Source organism: Nomia melanderi, chromosome 3, assembly GCF_051020985.1.
Source record: "Nomia melanderi isolate GNS246 chromosome 3, iyNomMela1, whole genome shotgun sequence".
In the NCBI taxonomy this organism is placed as follows: domain Eukaryota; kingdom Metazoa; phylum Arthropoda; class Insecta; order Hymenoptera; family Halictidae; genus Nomia; species Nomia melanderi.
Window position 1 is genome coordinate 14550597 of NC_135001.1, and position 23313 is coordinate 14573909.

The 23313-nt window shown below is 28.9% G+C and overlaps 1 protein-coding gene across 5 annotated transcripts in view; it reads right to left on the reverse strand.

Moving 5' to 3' along the window:
* Window positions 1-22370, reverse strand: part of ZnT63C (solute carrier family 30 member 1) — a 31946-nt gene extending 9576 nt beyond the window's left edge. The window contains exons 1-4 of one of the 5 annotated variants that reach the window (XM_031987521.2): window positions 21952-22370; window positions 9192-9383; window positions 5347-5569; window positions 1867-2128 (exon numbers count right to left, since the gene is read on the reverse strand). In XM_031987521.2, coding sequence (XP_031843381.1) covers window positions 1867-2128; window positions 5347-5569; window positions 9192-9368 — 662 coding nt within the window. In that variant the 5' untranslated portion in view covers window positions 9369-9383; window positions 21952-22370. Of the gene's footprint in view, window positions 1-1866; window positions 2129-5346; window positions 5570-7760; window positions 7909-7989; window positions 9149-9191; window positions 9384-14131; window positions 14258-21951 lie in introns of those variants that run through there. The other 4 variants (XM_031987522.2, XM_031987523.2, XM_031987525.2 and 1 more) reach the window with 4 other exon arrangements.
* Between the last annotated feature and the right edge of the window lie 943 nt (window positions 22371-23313).

Below are 23313 nucleotides of genomic sequence, written 5' to 3' on the forward strand. Positions count from 1 at the left end.
CTAGCCCGGACAATATTACTCATCCATAACAAGAAAGGAAGCGAACTTCAACTGTTACATCATCATTAATCAACCCTTAACTCTTACTATAAAATAGTAGTAGTTCTTAAACGATCAGTTACTTTTACAAAAGAAACATTGAGTGTACATAAATATTGGGCTGTGACTAATTGCTGTTAAAAATTAAAAAAAGTTTTTCGCTAAAAAGTCAACCAGAAACAAGATCATAAATTAATGTTACAAATTTGTATTATTTAATACGTTACGGGATCATTCCTGTCATCAGCTTTGTCATATAGGTTCCTTATTTGTTCCTTAATTTATATAAGATATAAATAAAATAAATATGTAATAAAATATATATTTAATTCTTTGTACTTGACAACTATTTTGACATTTACTTGCAACAACTTTATAATCGTGGATATTTTTTGTTAGGTCGAATTTTAAATTATTTATGTATTATATCTAAGAAGGGTGAATTTGTGTATTTGTAATTATTTTTAAAATCTGCGCGAAACATTAATGAGGACCGAAAAATCGTAGACACAATTCTAAAATTATATTTTGTATAAGTTAATATATGAAGACATTTCAAGACTATGTTTTAGCCATTTCGCAGATAATACTTCGTAGAATTATATTAATGTATTTTAAAACAATTTCAATGAGTGTAGCATACCAACACAACTAGTATTCCGAGTCCAAATAGTTAGTAAACGATTTTATTTATATATATATTTTTTTTATATGATTATATGTATCACAACATAATTGTTGCGGCGTGAGCAAAGTTTCGCGACGCAAATCTGAACTGTACGTTCTGTAATACTCATCTCTAACGCAAATTTAATTGCCATGAAAGATCGTTAGTTTGTAAGAGAGGAAGACGTGACTCCTAGAATGTATGATAGAAGAATCTTTAAAGAAAACTTCAATATTCGTATGCGATTACAATTGGATGTTTCTCGGACGCTATCTTGATGAGATCTGCTCGTTTCTGAATTTTTCTTGTCCGCTTCGATGGCGTTTTTTGTATACTGTATTTGGGGGAAATTCGAGTAAGCGTGTGCTGACTATTCCCTGACAATGATAATGTGACGTGTCACGGAAAAACCCAGAGCCTGCATAAATCCGGAGGTCTGGACACCGTCTTTTTAAGTTGACTAGATCCGCTATGTACATATGTCCAGGACCTCTGGTTTATTGTATGCCGGACGCTAGGGAACCTTCTGTTGTCTGCTTGTAAAGTTTTATGTTTTGTGCTGCGTCAACAATAATACAAAACATATTTTTGAAAACTCCAATTTTTAACAAACTTAAGCGTATATAAACACTTAACCATGTGTGTATTATAACATTGACCATGTTTCTAGTTAAAAATAATTCTAATAAATAATTTGAATTCTCTGAAAAACAAATCTCAAAACAAAGGATACTAAATATACTCAACTATGAGGTCGTCCCACAAGTTCGCGTCGTTCAGTTTTCTACCATGTATAATAATATTTTATTAAATATAAAATTTTTAAAAAGTTCACGACCTGTCGTTCTCGAATATATTCTACTAACTAAACTGAAGTAGATCAAACTTGCATCGCTCTGTGATTAGAAAACGTAATACGAGAAGTATTAACACACCGCGACATGAACTGACGAGATCATCTAATATTGCGGTTGCAAAATACTTTTCATTTTTATATCGTATCTCGTATGAACATGTAGTAAGATACTCAAATTTCTACTATTTAGTATTGCCATATTATTAGACTTTCACTTACTGCATTTAAACACCACACAAAATTAATATTCCAGTGAGCTAAATATTACGTAAAATATTTAAGTCTGTAACAAAAATTTAATTACCTGTACTCCCATTTTGTCAACCAAACAATTAACGCGGAGACGATTACAATAACAGATCCTAAGGCATCGGAAAGTACATGAAGAAACACGCCACGCATATTCATTTGACTGGCGTCATGCGAGTGGCCGTGTGTCCTTTTCACCTGAGGTGTCGAAGGTCTGTAAGCTTCATCGTTTTCGTTGTCGTCGGTTCCGACGAACGAGCTAAGCCTGTTCTGGCTTCGAGATATACCGTGTGAATGTGTATGAGCGTTGCCATGTTCTGTAAAAAAAGATTAAAATAATCTATACACATGCACAATAAAAATCTTTTCAATTAAAAATTCACTTTTCATTATTATCGTATTTCCATTTTTCACAGATCAAAAGAAAAGTAACTGTGTAGAAGAAATAGAAACTAAGACACAATTTACACCATTTTAACGGCACAGCTGATAATTATCAATATGCTAGTACATATTTTTATAAGTGGAAATTAGAGAAATGAATATTACAGAAAGTATCGTCAATGCATGCATGATCAGTTTTATGAGGCTTAACGCGCAAGTAAAGTACTGCCAAATAATCAACATGGTACTTTTGGACGACCTGTTCAGGTGCAGGGGGTGAAATATAGTCTTCAAAGTTGGGAGTGTAAGAATGTTTTAATTATATGATATATAATAGTATATAATATATTATATAATAACTCGGAACTATGGTAGAAATAAAACATAAAACGTATGCGTATAATGTTCTGAAGAAAAGAATATTTTTGTAGTAGAGTTCATTTTAATATAAATTAAGTTTTTTACGTGATCTTACATAAGTATATATTCAGCGCATACAGACAATTCAATGATAAGTCATAAACAAGGTAGAAAATGATTCTTCTAAACAATATAAGACAGAAATCGAGAATGAGCAAATGGATCGTTCATTGCGAAAACGGTGTATATAAGTTCATACTAAGCTTAATTTTAAAAATGGACTGAGTTATTTCAAGCATCAAAAATCATAATTTCTTATGAGTTTCACACAACATTACACAGTCATAATAAATTCATATTTTTTTAAGACCAAATATTTTTTGAAATATTTTGTTACATAGTATACAAATATTTTCTAATCTATTCAACCACAAATCTTTAAATATTTTAAAACTGAAAATGTATGACATAGGTTACTTTCAAAATTAACGTCACAAATATCGACAGAGTATTCAATAATTTCAGTCATCTGATAGGAATCTTCAGCAGATGTGAATATTCTCGTATGCTTACATTTTCGTTTGCTATTGATATTAAATTCAAACTACGAGAAGAAAACTTTAAAATAAACCTTCAAGGTGTGAAAACACTCATAAAAAAGGGAGAAAACTGTTATTACATGAATTACTAAATCAACGATATCTAAACTGAATTACATGAAGTGAGATCCCACGTTCAAGGAAAACCTAGTTTCCTCACACACCACTCACCGCGAAAGAACAAGTTTCTCGGACTCATGTCCTAACTGGTCACTCGAACCTTACTCACCAATATCAGATTACGAAAGACAATTCCCCCGAATGTGAATCTTGTGGTGAAATATTACCTATCCACCATATATTATTAGAACATTATGGAAAAGGGTTATCAATGGGGTGAAAAAGAAAAGCAACAAATGTTAAATTAATTTGTATAAGACCATAAATATTAAAAATGAGCTACAATTTCTCAAAGCCATTAGAAAACTCGATGCTTCATAAATATCTTTCTTGTTCAATTAGTTATATAACTGATACGTTATTTATGCAATTATATTTTATTTCGAAATTTATTTTTAATTTATTTAATGATATTTTAATTTAATTAGTTTAGCCCTTAACAACAAATTATTTGTAAACGTTATCTGAATTGATAATATGCACAAAATGAAAAAAAAATATCTGAATGTTAACAAAATGAAGTAGAAAGCTTGTCTTGGGATACAATGTACTACTAGGTGATCACTTAATCGCTGGGGTGAGGAATTCAGCTGATTGATCAGTTTTCATTTTTTCCCATCCAATTTTCTGTTGTGTCATTTCTTAACAGGTTAACTGCCAGTGATATTTTTAGTTATTAGCTGGAGTGCCGAAACGGTTTGTTTTTTTGAATATTTATTATTCAAAATAATATAGCATTGGAGTACTTAACACATTGAACGCCGGCTAAATTTCAGCTACTAAAAACGCGAGCGTCGGTGATTGTATTGATACATTTTTAAACATTGATCAAAACAAAATTTCTAACTTACGGAAGAGAATAAGGAATTCGATTTTGTAAATTTTACTTTGGATTTGTGTTATACATATCGAAAATGTTACACGAATTTATTTAATTTCAAAAATCATTTATTATTTTTTTAATATTAACGAAATACACTCCGATCGGAGTGAGTGGCAGTCAACCTATTAACTTTCGATATTTTCAATCATTAACTTACTACTTGTCAATGCAGTTACACGTAACCAATCAAAACTGTAAAACTGTAAACTAGAAAGACACCTCTTGACCCTGTGCTGTTGCACTAGACATTAATTGACGTTGAATGTCATGAGGGTCACCGGTGACCTCCAACGAAATCAAATTACTATAGTTCACTCAATTAAATGACCATAATTTGGAAACATTTTTATATTATAAATAATGCTATCCAATACGATGACATACAGCTAAATGAACGTACAATAATAATAATTCAATCCAATCAAATGATTTAACCAGTTAATTGTGTTCGACGAGTATATACGCCATCTCAAAACTTAAAAGGATACTACTTTTTTCACGATTAATTATTTACTCTTTCAAATACACATGTAATTCTTCTTCGTTTTACTTTAGTTCTTCGTTGGAATATATTATAAGTCCGTTTTCCTTACATTTGACGAGTATACACGTCATCTTAAAACTTTAAATGGTGCTAACTTTTTCAACGATCATTATTTCATTTCCACGAAGTCATATGTAAAGCATTTATTAAAAACAAAGAAGATAGAAGGTGTTCGATCTTACACGAAACACGTTATACATTAATTGTTCCATTATATGAGTTGATAAACAAAGAACATCTATTTATACAATTTTCATAATATTACTAAACACTGTTTAATATTAATATAGTTTACAAAGTATTAATTTACTCTACTTTAAGTGGTTTATTCGCTTAACACGTTGAATGCCATGGGGGTCATCGGTGACCCCCAAGCAAATCGAATTACTATAATTCACTCAATGAAACGATGATTATTCGCACACATTTCTATATTATAAATAATGCTATCCATTGCGGTGACATTCAGTTTGATGAACGTGCAATGATAATAATCCAATTCAGTCAAATAATTTAATATTGTACTTTTTCCATTTTGTGTATTTTGCTCTGTGAAATCGTGCGGCGTTCTACGTGTTAAACAATCAATAGCTAATAATTTCAAACAGGAATAAAATAAGAATGTAACAATATTTTCGTACTTACCATGAAACAAACACAGCCCAATTACATTCACTAGTAATCCAAGTGCTCCGACAGCTACAAGTAATTTAGCTTCATGTATTTCTTCTACTTCAATAAATCTCTTACATGCTTCGACCGTAATGCTAAAACACAATGCGACTAAAAAGACAGCATTTACCAAAGCACCTAAAACTTCGGCTCTGGCCCAACCAAATGTGTTTTTAGACCATTTCTTTGGTGACATCTGAAAAATTTATAAATTTTTAAACATGAATTGCTTATAGATATATAAGTGGTAATTTCTCTCATGTACTGACAATATTATGCATGATGGATATACAGGTTGTTAACTATATCAAGTTTATTTACTACTTATAACTTACAATATTACATGCCTAAGTAATTATTCATGTATTATCTTTAATTGTTCAATAGCGAAACTGGGTTATTAATTAACTGATATTACTATTTTTTAAATATAATGATCAAAAATGTTTTATTAAATTATAAAAATTATCAAGAATTTGGAGGATCTTATCGGAATTCATTTGACTGTTGTACACTCCATTTTTTAAAAACTTTATTGAAAAATTTGTGAAAAGAACAATTCTACATAAATTTAAGTTCAATAGTTCAAGTAGTTCAAATAGTTAAGTTCAATTGTAAATATAAACCACAATTGTGGGTATAAAGCTCAAAATTTCAAACATTTTCTTTTTGAGAAATGTTTTCAAATTAATACAAACGACATCCCAAGAACTAAGTAATTGATTTAATAAACATCTATTTCATTTAAATATGTTTATGTACAACAAAATGTATCTAGTTTTTTTTCTAATATGATTTCGATTTACATCAATTTGATGACTCCTGTTAACATGAAATCCTTAATTTATTAAACCGATTAAATTAAAACATAAAAGTAATACTCAAAATTATAAATCCACTTCAATTTAAAATATAATGATAAAAGCATTTAAAAAAAGTTTTTTATATTATTAAAATTAGCTTACAAAGGAAGAAAATTAAATACTTTTACTGTACAAGAAATATAGTAAGACTCATGGTTATTTGTAATTTCTGTTAATCATATAGCAAGTGCATCTTCTGTATACAAATGATTCAGATGTATTGTGTCGCTAAGTCGATAAATAAATTAAAATAAATTGGATAGATTAACATAATGCTATAATATATGAGATGATAAGATATATAATATAGAGATTAAAATCGATTAACAACTGATATGTTAATGACTCATTAATGCAAAGTATCTTTTAATGTCAGATAATAAGCTTCAGTCACATAAAATTCCAGTTTATTCGTATTTTGTTTTGCGCGAACAAACGTGGAAAGAAGACAACTCAAATTTAACTAAAAACATTAACAAAAAAGTGGTACCCTTTACTGTATTACTTAAACACATAGTATTTTCTGGTACCTATCCTACAGCTGAGTTTGGTATTAAATATTCTAATTCGAATAATTTCCAAGATATTCGACTAATTATGTTTCTCACCTCCAGATTCATGGATTGCTTTTATCCGCTGAATATAAACAATAGCCAACAATTAAAAGTAAGTTAAATGTTTCTGTGAGCTCTACTTTTTACTAAAATTTTAACAAAATTAGTGGATGACACTTGTGTTAATTAATGTTTGTAATTTAGATATTATTTTTTTAATCGGATCTTCGACTGCTCTGAACATTACAGATATGTTTCCAAACAAAGCAAAAAGAGCCTCGACATTTTCATTACTAATACCGAATTAATATTCCAGGAGAAACGATCGATCACAAAGGATTACTTGTTGTACAACGATTTTTCTATAACTGCATTTAAACAGAATTTTGTTGTTCTCGTCATAATCAAATGAGGACAATTTTAAAATTTGGTTTAAAATTCGTAAATGGACTATCTGCCAGGCAAAAGTTGTGTAATAAAATGTTAAGTAATGTCGTAAGATAGTGTCATGTCACTGAAGGTCGTTAAATCTGTCGCAGCCTCAATGAGTTGAGTTACAGTTACCTAGAAGTCATTTTACCCGACAGTAATTGTACTCAGCTCTCTTTACCTGCCCTATTTTTGGATACTTATAATTAAAACTTAAATCGTTTATTTCTCGTTTTAATTTGCCATACAAAATTTTGAAATATCTCACAGTTGCAATCCGAACAACCAACATATTATAACTTGATTTAACGCTAAAACTACTGAACTCGTAAAAATGGCGGATTTTAGTTTTCTTATTTCGCAATTACTGGTATCTTTAAAGTATTAAAGATTCGGAATGATTTTAAAAATAAATAGTTTCACCTGAGTACTCTATTGAAAATATGAAAAAATTGAAAAAATGCATTGTTACAATGTTTATAAAAATTATAGTGTTAATCAGGTCACCTTAATAACAAATCTTGAAAATAATGAAAATTACCATGATTTAATAACCACTATTGGATAGTAGGGGAAAGTTTCCTAATTTGAACAGACTTCTAAATTCGACCATAATTCTTTTTTATTTATAAACTGATTTTGAAATTTTAGTTTCCATACCGTTCAGTAAGGGCACTGAAACAAAAAGGCTATACAATAAATAATAATAATAATAGTCTGATGTACTTTTTATTTGGAAGCTGGCTAATATAATTTTACTTTATACTCACGTATAATTCGCGCGATTTATGGATGTATTTACTACATAGTGACCCAATATAGAGAATTTTTCGCCAGCAATTTTTTCATTTGCAAAAATAATATTCATGAACTGAAATTTTCTGGTGGCTGTACTTTGTAATATGAAGGAAGAATTCTAACAATGTGAGGCAGGAAGAATAGTTTACAGTGCTACCGCATACCCGGTTAATTTACAGCGTTTTGTCTATGTCTTGACCAATGTCTATTAACTTCCTGCCCTTGAGTCACAACACAGGCTCTTTCTTTATCACACATACGTATGTACATACTATGTAGATACTCTTCTGCCAACAAATCAACCTAGACCGCTTTTATTGTAACTAGATAGCGTGTCGAATCTTATTGAAGAATACGGAAAACACACGACATTCTTAACGAATGCGAATGAAAATCACAAACACAGCAGAAATAAAAGTACAGCTAACTCTCGATTTACACGATAGATTGGTTCCCCAAAAAATGCTGTGTAAATTGAAATCGTGCGATTCAAGTCCACAATTTACATTGAAAAGAAATACACATGTATAAAGGGTATAGCAAGATAAAGGGGTCTAAAGTGCCCTTAAACCGATTTTTCTCAGTCCTCCATCTCAACCACAAGGGTAGTTATAGAGGGTAAATTCGAATTATTAGTTTTTGTCCCATTTTTCTTATTTAATGGTAAATAAAAATTGTAAAAAAATTCGGAGATATTTTTGGCATAGCAGTGTATGGCTGAGAATTTTTTGAGATTTGCCCGTTCCAAATTATTAGTATGAAAAATGACCCTCCCCCCCCCAAAAAAAATTATATGCATATTTCATATGTAATTATAATTTGTTTTAACAAAGGGTTAAGGAATTTCGACAAGTAAATGTGTTTAATTTAGTCGAGATAAATATCTGAGGATCACAGTTGTAAAGAGTTTATAATGATTAATAACTTAATAAAAACATCAAAATTACAATTTTTAATTTCCGTTTCGTTTTGGCAAGTAGCTTAAAAATAAATCAAGTAACAATTGTAAACTCTTTCAAACTTGTTCCATATATTACGGACCATTTTACATATCTAATGAAAATCTTTCTTATTACTATTAATTTACATAGAGGCATATAACACATATTATTGTGAATCAGATGACGATGTAAAAGATAAAAACTAGAATTAATGGAAAAATAACGTAACTTACCTTTACAGAAAGAAATGCAACGACCAATGCTGCTACGTCCGACAGCATGTGAAAACTGTCAGCTATTAAAGCCATCGAGTTAGTTACATAACCTACTACTATTTCTACTAAGAAAAATAGTGCAGTGAGCCACAACATTGTCAAAAGGCGACATTTTTTCCCTGTGAAGCGACCCATACTGTTTGTTTGTACCTAAAAATAATCGTAAAATCATGTATAGCAGCAAAAAAATGGTACATCGTAATCAGGGGCGGCTACTCAAAGAATGGGTTAAAGACTTTCAAAAATCGCCGATATTATAATCCTTGCAATGCTCTGTACGGAAAAGACATTAATTTCGAGCATCAAAGACTTTAATACCAGGATTGTTCACATGGTCGCAGCCAAAGAAGTCATAGCAATTGAGCTATGAACTGTATTAAAAAATTAAATGTTTCCTTCGCAATGATAAGTAATAACACTAGTCAACAGGATTTTTGTTACAGAAAATTTAATGGACGATCGTAATAATATTTATTCTGCTGAATTCGAATATGCAATCCATTTTTCTCCATCACCCATAGTTTTTGAGATAATCAATTTTGAAAAAAAAACTCAATTTTCCAACTTTTCTTGCAGAGTATTATTCTATGAACCTTCCCGAACACAATGATGTAAATTTTAATGACATTATAAACATTTAAATATGTTTAAACAATGCTGAAAGGCAAAACGGCACCCGACACGCGCCAATTTTTGCAGATATTTTTCAATTTATTTTAAAAACAATGCTTTTAAACGTAAAACTAAATTTTAAAATAAATAGAAATCAATCATCTGTTTAGAGTCTATTGAGTTCCAACTAACCAATTATGTAATGTGTATAAAAAAGCGTTCGCATAAGGTTTTAATTTGAGGCTGGTGACGATATGAACATGTAAATATGTATTTACAACACACTGAATGAAAAAATCCACGAGCCGCCACTGACCACAAAGCATAAACATGATAAATGGTACAACAGGAGAGGGAGGTCAAAATGTAGTCATAGGCTAAACTTGTCCTGTTATATACCATCCGATGGATTACCAAAGGAAAAGAGTTTGTATTCAATTCCAAGCTAAGATCTTAAGTAAAATGAAGTAGACCAGAGAAAACCAATAATTCGTTCAATCGAATGCGAAACTTCTAGAAAAGTCTAGCGTGTTCTAGTTACCGGGGCATATGTCAAAGAATTTTTTACATGAAGGATTGAAGACACAAAGTAACCTACGAGACGTAATAATAAAATCCTAACGACAGTAGTTTTTTATATTTTTATTATGACAATTTGTTATCACAATGATCTTGTAATTAACATACGTCGCAATTAAAATATTTGAAGCAATTTTTTTCAGTGATTATTATATGAAAAAATAACGTATACATTGAACTATTTTATTTTCTGTGTTGAGCGAATGATTTATATAATGCAGAATAATTCTACGAACGTGAGACCCAATACTGCTACGTTTCGAATTTTATAACCTTGTTAGCTTCTCGAATTCTCTTGAAATTATATTTTTAAAATGTTAAACGATAAAATCACAGAAGAAAATTTCAATTTTTTATCTAACATTATTATGACAAGTAAACAACTCAGATCTCAGATTTGGAAGTACTGCATACAACCCTTGGCCAGAAAATTACCGCACTTCCTATGAAACGAAATGAATTACTCTTATAAGGCAGTACAGCTACCACAGTTCAGTAATTCAGATTCATAGAATTTCAAGATTGGGCTTTCAACAAACAGTTACGTCTAAACTTAGTAAAGGCAATCAGACTTTCCTGAGTTTATGTGAATAAACGGGCTGTAAGATAACTTGTAAGACGTATACAATATCTATACACGTTGATTTTGATGAAATGTACAGAGACAGTATTTCTCAAGGAAATAGTAATAATTCACATTAAAAGAATGAAAATAACCCTCAAAATTAAGGGTGGAAAGTATGTTTTACGAAATATTTCATGCATAGAACAGAATAATATTTTTAAATCATGTGGTTTTACATCAAGAAAGCAAATATCTGCAAATATCTACTAATAACAAGATCGTTTCTTTAACACTTTGATTGCCACGTCACATAAATCGACTGAATGTACGTTACACTTACCCCTTAAAGATATTTCCATAAAACATTAAGTTTTAAATGCTCATGTCGATTCCTTATTTTTAACTTTGATGGTCACTAATGAGCATTCAAAAACACAAAATATAGTAACTGTATATACTGACATATTCCGGAACCTCTGCTTTACGTTTCGAAATCAATTTAAACTTTCTGACGACTTTAGATTTCACGTGATATTTCATTTTTTCCCACGACCGTACATTCTTACAAAAACACATATTATTCAGACACTGAAACGATGAACTGATAAAACAATTTTACTTCCCGATTCTTGTTTGAGACAAGAAACAATGAAAAATCAACCAGTGAATGTTACAGAAAAAAGCTTCCAATTTTTATCTTAGATAACGTTATCTTAGATAAATATTTATTGCAAACAATTCGAATAATGCCCAACTCTATAGATAACTTGTCAAGAAATGAATATAAAAAATTTAAATAGTAACCTACTTTTATTTCATATAATTTTAGATAAAAAATTATTTTTTTGTTTTTTTTCACTACTAAATTGTGTAGCAGAGTTTGAACAAATTAAAAAATAGTTATAATAATATATCATTATTATTAATACATCTTTTTAGTGTTTCTAATTTTCTACAAGATTTTCAAATACAAAAGTAAACAAAAAAAGTTAATACATAATATGTAATAATATATATAATATTCATATAGCATAATATAATCGGAATTACCCCTAATATATAATATAATTGTAACTTGTAGGATTCTTATTAATATATTTAGGACACCGGCGGATTAAAAAATAATTTTTGATATATTTAGTACACGTCCAAATAGAAAAAAGCAGACTGAAAACTAATAATCCTATTATTCTGTACAATTCCTTTCCCAGTGCAAACTTGATACAATGTATTTCTTATGTTTAATCGCCACCTTGTTCTACACTTTAATTAAATACTTCATACTAAAGTTTCGTGCAACATTTTCTTTATCCGTTTTGCGATAGTTAAGATTAATCACATTTTTCGTATACAAGTAGAACGTAAAAATGATTTATACGATTCCAGTGTGTGTACTGTTACAAAAACCAAGAAAGTGTGTTTTAAAAATCACAAAGTCCGGTTCTCGAGAGATAAGATAGAGTGTACCTTAATCATTCGAGATTTCGTTCCTTTGTCACAAAACTTGTATTTGATTTCTTGAAATGCCATGAAAAATGTCATAAAACAATATGAAATACAAAAATTATTTGTATTGAGTTTTTGGAACCACGAAATTCGATATATTTTCAATGCTCTTAAAAGGAGGAATTATATACTACTAATTAAAATGTATAACATTACAGAGTAATGTACTTAAAAAAATATTATTTTCATAGTACTATCAAACGCAAACATTTTGTTAGACTAATCATTCGTCTTCCAATATTTTGACCGGAAATATGGTTACAAATAATACATTTGAATTTTCAAAAACTCCAAACAACGTATAGAGTGATATCAGCACAGTGGCAATGTTCGCTCGACACAAAGAGGATACTTTAGAGAAACTTGTAATCAGTGAATCACTACGAAAAAAGATAAGAAAGTACAGGAAACCCCTGTATGACACGGCATTCCTACAACGTGTTTCGCTGCACGTTGGAAATATTGGGAACATCCCTATGAAAACACATTTTCACTGGAAGAAGTTACCTTTGTATTATAAAATTTATAATGAATTGACTTTAAGAGAATAAGAACAATAGAAATAACTCATTTCTTGAGGAACGTACAGTATCGAGATAAGAATACTGCGGGAGGAGAAAGAATACTACATAATAAGATAAAGATACATTGCAACAAAGAGAACGATGAGTAGTTTAACACTATTAGTCTAACACATTTAGATGTCAAAAGACACCTTTTGAAATTTTAACTTATAACTGTTTTCTCAGTTTAATCATTTTTCCTCAATTGAATTTTGGACATTTCCTATAGTTAATTTTATAATCGTTATTGGAGAAGTCGAAAAGTCAATTCACAAGAAAGAAAAATTTGCACTTTTTCAAGGAGTAGTTTCACCCCTTTAAAGGAAAATTCGGCACGAAAAAAATTACAATGTATTACGCTAGACTTACTCTACTTTCACACAGAATATCATTATTTTTTGAATCTCCTAGTTCGATATCTGTCCTCGTAAGTTGAGCATTACATCGTTTTTTTTTGCTGTCACCGATTTCTCATGTTCCCTAATTCTTTTATTTTCCATGAGACAAAAAATAAGAGTTAACATGGTAGTAATCATTTGGAACATGTTATTTCTTATTATTCATGTTATACGAGAAATATTTCGTGTGGCACGATGCTTTATAACGCAAGTTCATACAATGCGTAACATATTAACCGCGTAATACAGGAGTTTACTGTACCTTATAGTGCAATGTCTCAAGGACCGGTACAAGTGAGGGTGTTCTACGTACGCCAACTACGAGAAAGTGTGAGGCAATCTAGACTAGACAAAGAGTCCTTCGTCAACATCGTCGATACTCGCAAATGACTTGAAGATGTTGCAGTTGCAGCGAGAGACGAGCACTTGAAGCTAAGAACACTTTTCTTGGTCGACTTTTTCAAGAAAAGACACCGATCCACTGGGGATGAGGATCAATACCGGGGGATCACTTGTACATTTTTTGTGTTAACGTTGTAGCAAATACACATCAGTGAATAAATATTATAGTTCATTGTTTCTCTGTTAAGTTGCATAATTTCTTACAACTTAATTTAACCCTTTCGTCCCTAGATATGTATTTTTTTAATATGAATTTTGTGGAAAACAACTTACGACTGCGCACTAATCAACTAAAACACATGTACTGACAACTGATTAGCACTTAAACTGTCAGCCATAAGCAAAGATTCCCGTGTGGCACAATTTTCCTTTATCTCTACGTTTTCTAGTTTTCCGACCGTTTAAAATGTTCGTGTTATTTATATATGTGTACCATTCGGGATGAAAGAGTCAATACAATAAATGAAGATAATTTTATTCTAGATAAAAGATAGTGTTTTAAAAATTTTATTTATAAAGGATACACTTTCAGACATAGTAATTATTTCTTGTTCTTTTTGTACTCGAACTTATCAATAAATGATTACTCGTGTCTTATACTGCTGCGTTAAGTGCCACTTTAATTATGTTTCTTCAAGCGAAAATGATATAAGATTGAAAGGGACTTTTTTGTGATGATTTCAATTCCACTATTCAATTCCCTTTCGAATTACAGGATCAAAATATGATGCATTCCATTTAAAAAATATAAGACACCTTTCATATTTCGACAAAAAAGAAATATAAAAAAATATTGATTATACTGTCCAACTTTTAATTGTTAAATATGGATCTAAAATCCGTCCTTTTTTATCAATCTCAGTCATTAAAAAATTTCAGTTTAAAAAAAGATCAAATTTTCAAATATTAAACTTCGTTGTTGATCAACCAAAAAGCTATTTTCCTTGAAACAAGTAAATTAAAAAATTCCCCTAAATAAAATAATAACGATTTTTAATATTGAAAATTAGATTTTGTTTCCACAATTATATAAATTTCTCAACAATCAAGGCTGAAAAAGGAAACAGATTTTTATATTCGTATTTCGCATATTTATAGCATCATTTACAGCTCGCAATTAATAAAACACAATTATTCTAATTTTTCGAATATAAAATATGTGTTTAATAATGTTATGCTGCATATCCCCATTGATATCAAGCAACTTTTATTCGAAACATTTTCTCATATACAAACGGTTCACAAATAATTTAAAGCGGTCGAGGTGGGTATAGTATTTATATCCACCCTGTATAGTATATTGCGTGGGTAAGTAGTACATTGTGAGGAGAATTGGGTTTAAAGATTTACTTATCGCTACACATTACTAATGATGCATACAATTCGGAGAATGTGTATGTATGTTGGTCAATCTTATTGCCGGTCATTGCTGTTGTCGGTCAAAGCTGTTGTCAATCAAGATTGGTCAATTCCAGTCCATGAATCCTGTGTCAATGATTTCAATGTAACCCCATTCGTTCATCAATTAGTTACATTCAATTACAGAAAAGGCAAATTGTGTTGGGAAAATGAATCTGTCTGCATTTAATTACCAAAACTCAGGGCAAATGATTACTTCAAAGTTAACTGAAGAATTATTAGAATAAACTGGAATAAAAGTATATCAACCAAGGTACAATACAAGGTAATATCATTATACAACAAAATATTGATAATATCATTTAGTTATTACTCTTTATATCAATTTATGTAAAAGAAAATGGAATAAAATATCTGAATATACCTTTGTCAAGTTAAAGTTAATGTTATTTCCTAAGCTACTTAATCAGTAAACTAAGAGATTTCAATTTGATTTCAATTTCAATCTTTGAAGGAAAATTTTGAAAAATTTGAATTTCTTTAAAAATGTTATTTCGCAATTTTATACACATAAAAGAACAATGTATTTTTTGTTTAAACTTTTTCCGCTATCTCTTACCATTTTCAAGGTAATTCACGAGAAAGAAAAATTTTCAATTTTTCAAGGTGTGGTTTCACCCCTTCAAAGTGAAATTCGGTACGAAAAAAATTGCGATGTATTAGGCTTCACTTACTCTACTTACACACAAAGTTTCAGAATTTTTTGAATTTATGGATTCGATACCTTTCCTTGGGAATCAAATTTAAATGCCAAATAAATTAAAAATTTTTGTAAACAAAAAACGAAATGAAGCTATGAATATTTAATTTCAAAGTTATGAAGAAATATTATACGCTTAAAATAGGTAAGTAATAACGTCGTTTTAATCATTACATACAGAACATGGTTACGCATAGTTTTCATTTTCTAGTATTCTTGTAAGCTAATATTAGCAACTATCTTTTATCTTCTGATAATTTTGCAAGCAAATTACTTTTCAGTTATCCACTAAACTAACAGTTTGTGTCCAACTGTTAAAAATACTTTCAAACGAAGAATACGCTAACATTCAATTAGATTTTACAGGAAAATATACTCAAGCTACTGTTTGAAGATATCGACACCGCTATCCCGGAAAAGGAATACCAGATTACTCGGTACTTATTCACACTCATTTGCAATTACTCAGAACAGGTTCACTTCTAATAAAAAATAGTGACACACTTCAACTCGACTGAAACTTACACGATTAATTATTTGGAAAACTTAGAGAACAACAAATTAATAAAAAATAATTACAAATTTGTATATGATTTATTTCCAATTGATTCCAGGAAACAAATTCAATTTTGTGAATGGTATATGAATGCTATAAAAAGTAAAGCAAATGGCTTGCATGAGACGAAGCCTATTCAATTTTCATAACTTCATAATTTCAATGTATGGAATCATAATAATTCATGTGTTGTTCGACAAAAATATGTTTTATATGAACTTCGGTGTAATATTTGGATGGACATAAATATAAATAGCATAATCAATCAGAGCATTCTCAAAGAAATAATTGGCTTGGGATTACACTTCTCGATTTATGAGTAGATACGTAAAGCAAATGATTCACAGTACAGAAACTGAACAAAATTCTTAGAAACTTCCTACCATAACAAATTCTATATCGCATCGTTATTAAGCTTATATGTAAGTACAAAGCTAACAGTTTGAAGTAGAGAATTAGAAATATCAGATTATCGTTTTTATGTTATCACGTTAACTACTAATGACATGGAATCTTTATCAAATGATAAAAAACATGAAATTACGTAGTCAGATAAGCATAGCCGGTGTTTTATATACTACAATGAACAATTAATTGTTATTTACTTCAGGTGTACATTATAGTAGATTCAATTAAATAGAATAATTATTCACATAAACAATGTCATGTAAACAAAAGTTACACTCCCATGCCGCTGACCACGTCAGTCCAAAATAGTTATACTTCTCTAGGAGAATTGATTGTATCATGCATTAAAATAAAACTTTTAATGTGTTAAAAATGTTTACAATATATCTTTATAAATTAATGTTTAAATAAAAGTAAATTAAAAAATTATAAAGAACAAAGAAATTAGATATGTTCAGTTTATGAAGTGTAACAAAGTAGTAATTGATTTTTAAATGTTATTCTCATTGTAATATGTACTTAAAAAAAATAATTTTTTTAGTTGAATTTAGAAGTACTTGTGCCCATTCATAAAGATAGAACATCGGAATATTTTTGTTATCTTCCTTCTTTGTCAGCTATTCAATATCTTGTAAATGATTAAAATAACGATGAATTTTCCTATCTTAGTAATTGTTAGAAAAATTCATTTCTTCAGAAAATCCATCAAAAACTAATAAACTGTATATACTGCGAATATTTTGTGGTATAGAAAAATTGTCAGTCGCTCAGATTACATAAATCACTAAACAAAAAATACCCAATAAAATCATATTTATTTATCAAAAAAATAAAAATTAATAAATACATGAATATTTATAATTCTTCTTTTCAAAACAAAACTTTAAGGTTTTTAAAAACTACACTCCAAAGAGGTGCGGACTTGCTCTTGATTGTATCGAAAAATTATCGGAGTACAGAGCGTTAAAATAGGTCTACGAAAGAGTTCGGCTCAAGCGCGTTGGTGCAATAACATCGGTCATTTCAAATGACTCGGTAACATACAATCACCTAAAAGAATACATGGTTTATGACAAGATCCCATTGACCTTGTCCTAACTATAAACCCCATTGAAAAACGCATTGCATCAGCTTTTCTGACTTCATATAAGCATATCTTACACTACGGACAAGCCAGTAGCTAATTTTCTGTAGTGCTCAGTGAAAACCAGGGGTTGAAAACAGTTATAATATTGGTTTTTAAAACGGTTATGAAGAACCAAAATAAAATCATATGCAGGGATTGAAAAGAGTTATGATATCGGTCTCATGTCTTGAAATAGTTATGGAGAATCGAAATAAAGTTATAACTATTATTCGATATATCAGTTCTGAGCTATATCGGTTTCGATTCCGGTTCTTCGAAACCAATATTACGTCGGTTCTGTATCGGTGTTATAACGTAACACGTATTTAACATATGAATATTGCAATTATGCAATAGCAAAATATTAAAAGTTACATAGAAGGTATGTCCCAAGTTTCATTTCAATTCATTATGTATAAATAAAGTATATTAAAGTTTATTTAAAATGTTTCACTTTCACATTTAATTACAGAATAATAATCGATGACATGGAATAACTTCTGCGTCAACTATGTGTTAATCAGTAATTATATAAGGTAATCGGCCCATATTTTATACTTCGATTTTGTATTTTTTTCAGAACCGGAAAGTAGCAGTATAGAATCGATATAGGGCCAAAATATATATTACTCAGTACCGATGTACCTATATAATAACAGTTATGACTGGACTGCTGATTTTTATGCATTTATAAGAAATCTGAAAGTGTAAAACTGTACAGAATACACGAAATTTGAAAAAATATATGAAATATTCGAAATGCAGTATTCTTTATATTATTCACTAAGAAAAAACATTTTTATCGTAATTTTGTTTTCCTAAGTATATTCTGAAACATTTGAATTTGCATAAATATCCGCAATTTAGTGATGATTCTATATCGATTCTCCATAACTTTTTCAAGAACCGAAACGGATATTATAATTATTTTCATCCCCTGTATATATGTGACTAATTGTGTATTAAAGATTCGTCCAATTAAAGTACTGATACGTTAAAAACGCGGATATTTATTCGCTTTATACATGTGTCCCGCATATAGAAGTCTGTGTCATACACGTTTGAAATTATAATTCTTAATTTAAAAATTAAATGAAAATGAAGTCAAAAGGAAAACAGAACGTAAATAAAAATAGTACACTAACAATAAAAACATTCAATAATGTAAAATTTGCTATTTGCAGATCATTATTCTATACATTTACGCAACATTCTCTCTCTCACACTCGCCTAAACCCAGAAGCGAGGTTCATTAGTGAAATTCAAGTGAAATTTTTCAGTACTGACGTAATTCGTGCCATTATCCTATTTATAGTGAGTTTAGACTCGTTTTAATTAGGAAAACATTTACAGTCGATTGGTTCTCAATTGTTTCTTCGAAATTCCTACTCATTAATCGCCAATTTAGTTCGTCAATGTGCCATTATTTCATTACACTCTATATTCAGAACGCTTTTAGTCAAATAAAAAAAATTAAAGGAAACAATCCGCGTCACAAGAACTGCATAAATTTTCATTGTAATCGGGGAAAATCCCTGCATTTCCCGTGATCTTGAGAAACTGGTTATTTTACAAGTCTTCAAGGATAATCGAAATACCAACTTAATGACCAACCTTAAACGTGATATAACACGTATGACACGAATGAGGAACTAAAATTCAGTAATACCATATTCGAAACGATAATTCAAAGTATATTAATTACAAAATGAGCAAACATTTCTAGTAAGTGTTTTGAAAGTTTGATTAAATCAATGGACAACAGGCTAAATAAGTTATAGAAAGAAAATATATAGTTGAAGAATTATAGAAAATGGTCAAAGAAATCAAACAGAGTATTACGTTTAGCACTTTTTTTCAAAATGACATTTAAAGTTTGAAAATGAAAACTGGATGGACGCGTTTCAATGCGAGAATTATTGTTGTATATGCGCCATAATAGTCCATTTTTCATATTATTGCACAAAGTTTCATGTTCTTAAATAATACTTTATAATAACAAAATATGATAATAAAATGTTTTTATAATGGTTATAAGCATATGTTACATATATTTAATGTATTTTATTGAAACGAGTAAGAACAATAAACAATGTTCAGTGAAAACATTTATACATCCCATGAATTTAAAAAAATTCGTTTAGAAATTACAAAAAATAGTAAGAAAAAATATGTGCGTGTGTTCAATAACTATACAGAATTTAAATTAATTTTGCAATATACAGTATAAAATATTAATTCAAAGTATAAAATAAATAGAAGATAAGACACTATAAAATTTTTCGAATAATTTTTTAGATTTATATAATTAACAAAAATAAATAAATAAATAAATAAATAAATAATTATGCACTTACAGTAACTTGCAAAATAACTGTACTTACGAAAATACCGATGCTCATAAATCAATAAAAATTGTACTTCTATAGTATAATATCGCACACATATTATTTTCGTCGTATAAATTTATTCCCGCCAAACGATATTAAGCGCCCACAGTAGAAATGAGATATAAAGGATACTCTATTCTTACTAACAAGCCTAAATTTATCGGTAATGTGGGATTTGACTCGAAAATAAAACGGGAGTCCTAAGAATCTTCCATCCTAAGCAAAAAATCTATTAAATGAAATGTCTGTGCCAATTTTAAATCCCTATTAATACTAAAACATTCTGTATATTTTATTATTGGAATTAAATTATTTTTATTAAATGTTCTATATTTGGTTTCTTTGTGCAATATCTATGCTGACTTAAATAAACTGACTTTTACTTCATCAAAAAATGTTACATGATCCTACAAATGTTTATTATAATTTACACGCTTTTCTTTGCTAATTCAAAAATTTTATCAGTTTCTCTGAAAAAGTTTCTGTCTTATGGTACTCCAATTTTATAGCCTTTATCACAAAACACTTGAAAAATAGTTTTTATCTATACAATCGTTCTAACTTTGTATGCAAGTTCTACTGTTAATTGTGGTACATTAGTTTTGGAGTTAACTTTAATTTTTATATTTGCCATTCATTTACTTCAGTTAGAACTTTTATAATTTCGAATACTTTGCGTATAATATGTATTCATTCTTTCATCAATATCTTTTAACGATTTACCTTGGCATTATCAATATGTAAATGATTTTTTTTAGAAATATGTATTTCTATTCCTTTCAAGCAGTGATGTAGACTTATTGTTATTCAACAATACAAAATGACTATCAAACGCGAGATAACAACAAAGATAAGAGTATTAGACATTATTAAAATAAACTCCAAAGCTATCATAAAATAAGCAGTGAAAAGTATAATCACTATGCACTTTCTTATCTTAACGCTCAATTCTGGAATTTTAGAATATGCGCATCTTTTAATGTTTATTAATTATAAGAGATGAATGTATTGTCTTTGTCATTATCAAATAATTCATAATTTACTACACATATATATTATTCCTGTATGAATGTAAATATATAAATGTGAAATATCAATTATTAACAAATGTGTTATATCTTTTACAGTGATTTTTTTAAATATAGTTAGCACTGTGAAATGATTTGTATAAGAAAATAATTTTAAATAATTTGACAGTAATTGATAAACAACTAATTCAGATATAATAGAAATAATTTATTTTAGGTATAAAATTAATAACAGATTTTGCCATCTTGATTGTTTCTCTATGTTGGACTATTTGAAAAAAATAATTCAATTACAGACAGAATCGAAAGTATAAATTCTACTTGGAAAATGACACAATGAAGAAGGAATTGTGATTCATTTATAAATTGTGTATAGGTTACCTATAGAATTAGTAAGTTACTATGTTTCATCGAATTTCATCGAATGAAAATATTATAAATATAATAAAATAATTACATTACTTACGTTTACAGTAAAATATTATAATTCTTCGAATGATATATCAAAATTGCATTAAATGGCACAAATATAAAATGTATATAAACATGTTACACAGTACTGATGTGTGTCCACAATTAGAGTCAATAACAAAGAATGACATTAGATCTTTTTGAACACTTCAAAACATAAACGTTTTAATTCACTACTGAAGAACACGTGGTAAAAATAAAATGCACTGAACCTATATAGTTAATTCCACAATTCCATGGAAATGTTACACAGTACCTCATCGAAGATACCATTGATAAAGCAATAACAAAGGTAGATGATCAAACACCATCACATTTTTTTAAACTACCAACAGTCACTCTAACGATACATTATGTTCTGAAATTGACTAGCAACGACGAAATGAGTTCTCACTCCCTCTCTAACCTAAGTCTATAGACTGTACATAGAAAGGCAAAACTGTTACACAGCTTTTACGCGCATATTTTCAAAGGTAAAAAGTACTTTGAAATCTAACAAAGTATTTTTTATAAAATACCATTACATACTTAATGAAAATTAATTGTATAAGCTTCTTGTTATATATGACCCTTCCAGGATTTTTTAAATTGAATAATGTTTCTGTCAATTTGTGTCAGTCTTTATTAAATGCTAAGTTCAGTTACTTTAAGTTATATGCATAAAATATTATTTACATTTATTAAGATTTCACTTATATGAAATTATTTTTAACAACAGTAATGATGTGATTTAGATGATATGGATGTCAAAATAAATTATTACTATTAAATATTATTACATAACAACTATTCTTTATGCCAAAGAAGATAAATCATAAATATACTTATTTTAATATCTTATTAATTAAAATATTAAAATAAGAAAAAGACAACATGTTTATGATAAACACAGATAACTAGAAACTTTTTCAAAGGGGCCAATACAGCTCAAGAAATAAATTGCAATTTAAATTTAATAATAAGTTTATTTAGATAATAGATTTACCATTTTGTGGTTGTGAATTCAACATAATTTCAAAAACTTTAACAAAATACACAATTTGAAATTATTCAGTGGACTCAGAAAAAATATAAAGGACTTTAAAAATATTATTACTTTAATGACTTAAAACTGTCTTACAATTTGTATGTAATTAAAAAATAATACAGCTAATCCTATAATTAGATATCTTTTTACATCAGATAATAAAATGCTAACAAACAAATTTTGTATAGTACTTCATTTGTTATCGTCTATTCGTTACATCTTGAAAGAATAAAATGAGGACAAAAAATCATTTAAAATATGTGTCATTAAATTTATAGCAACATGCATATGACATTATCTAACATAATTATTAAAATATACATATAAGTT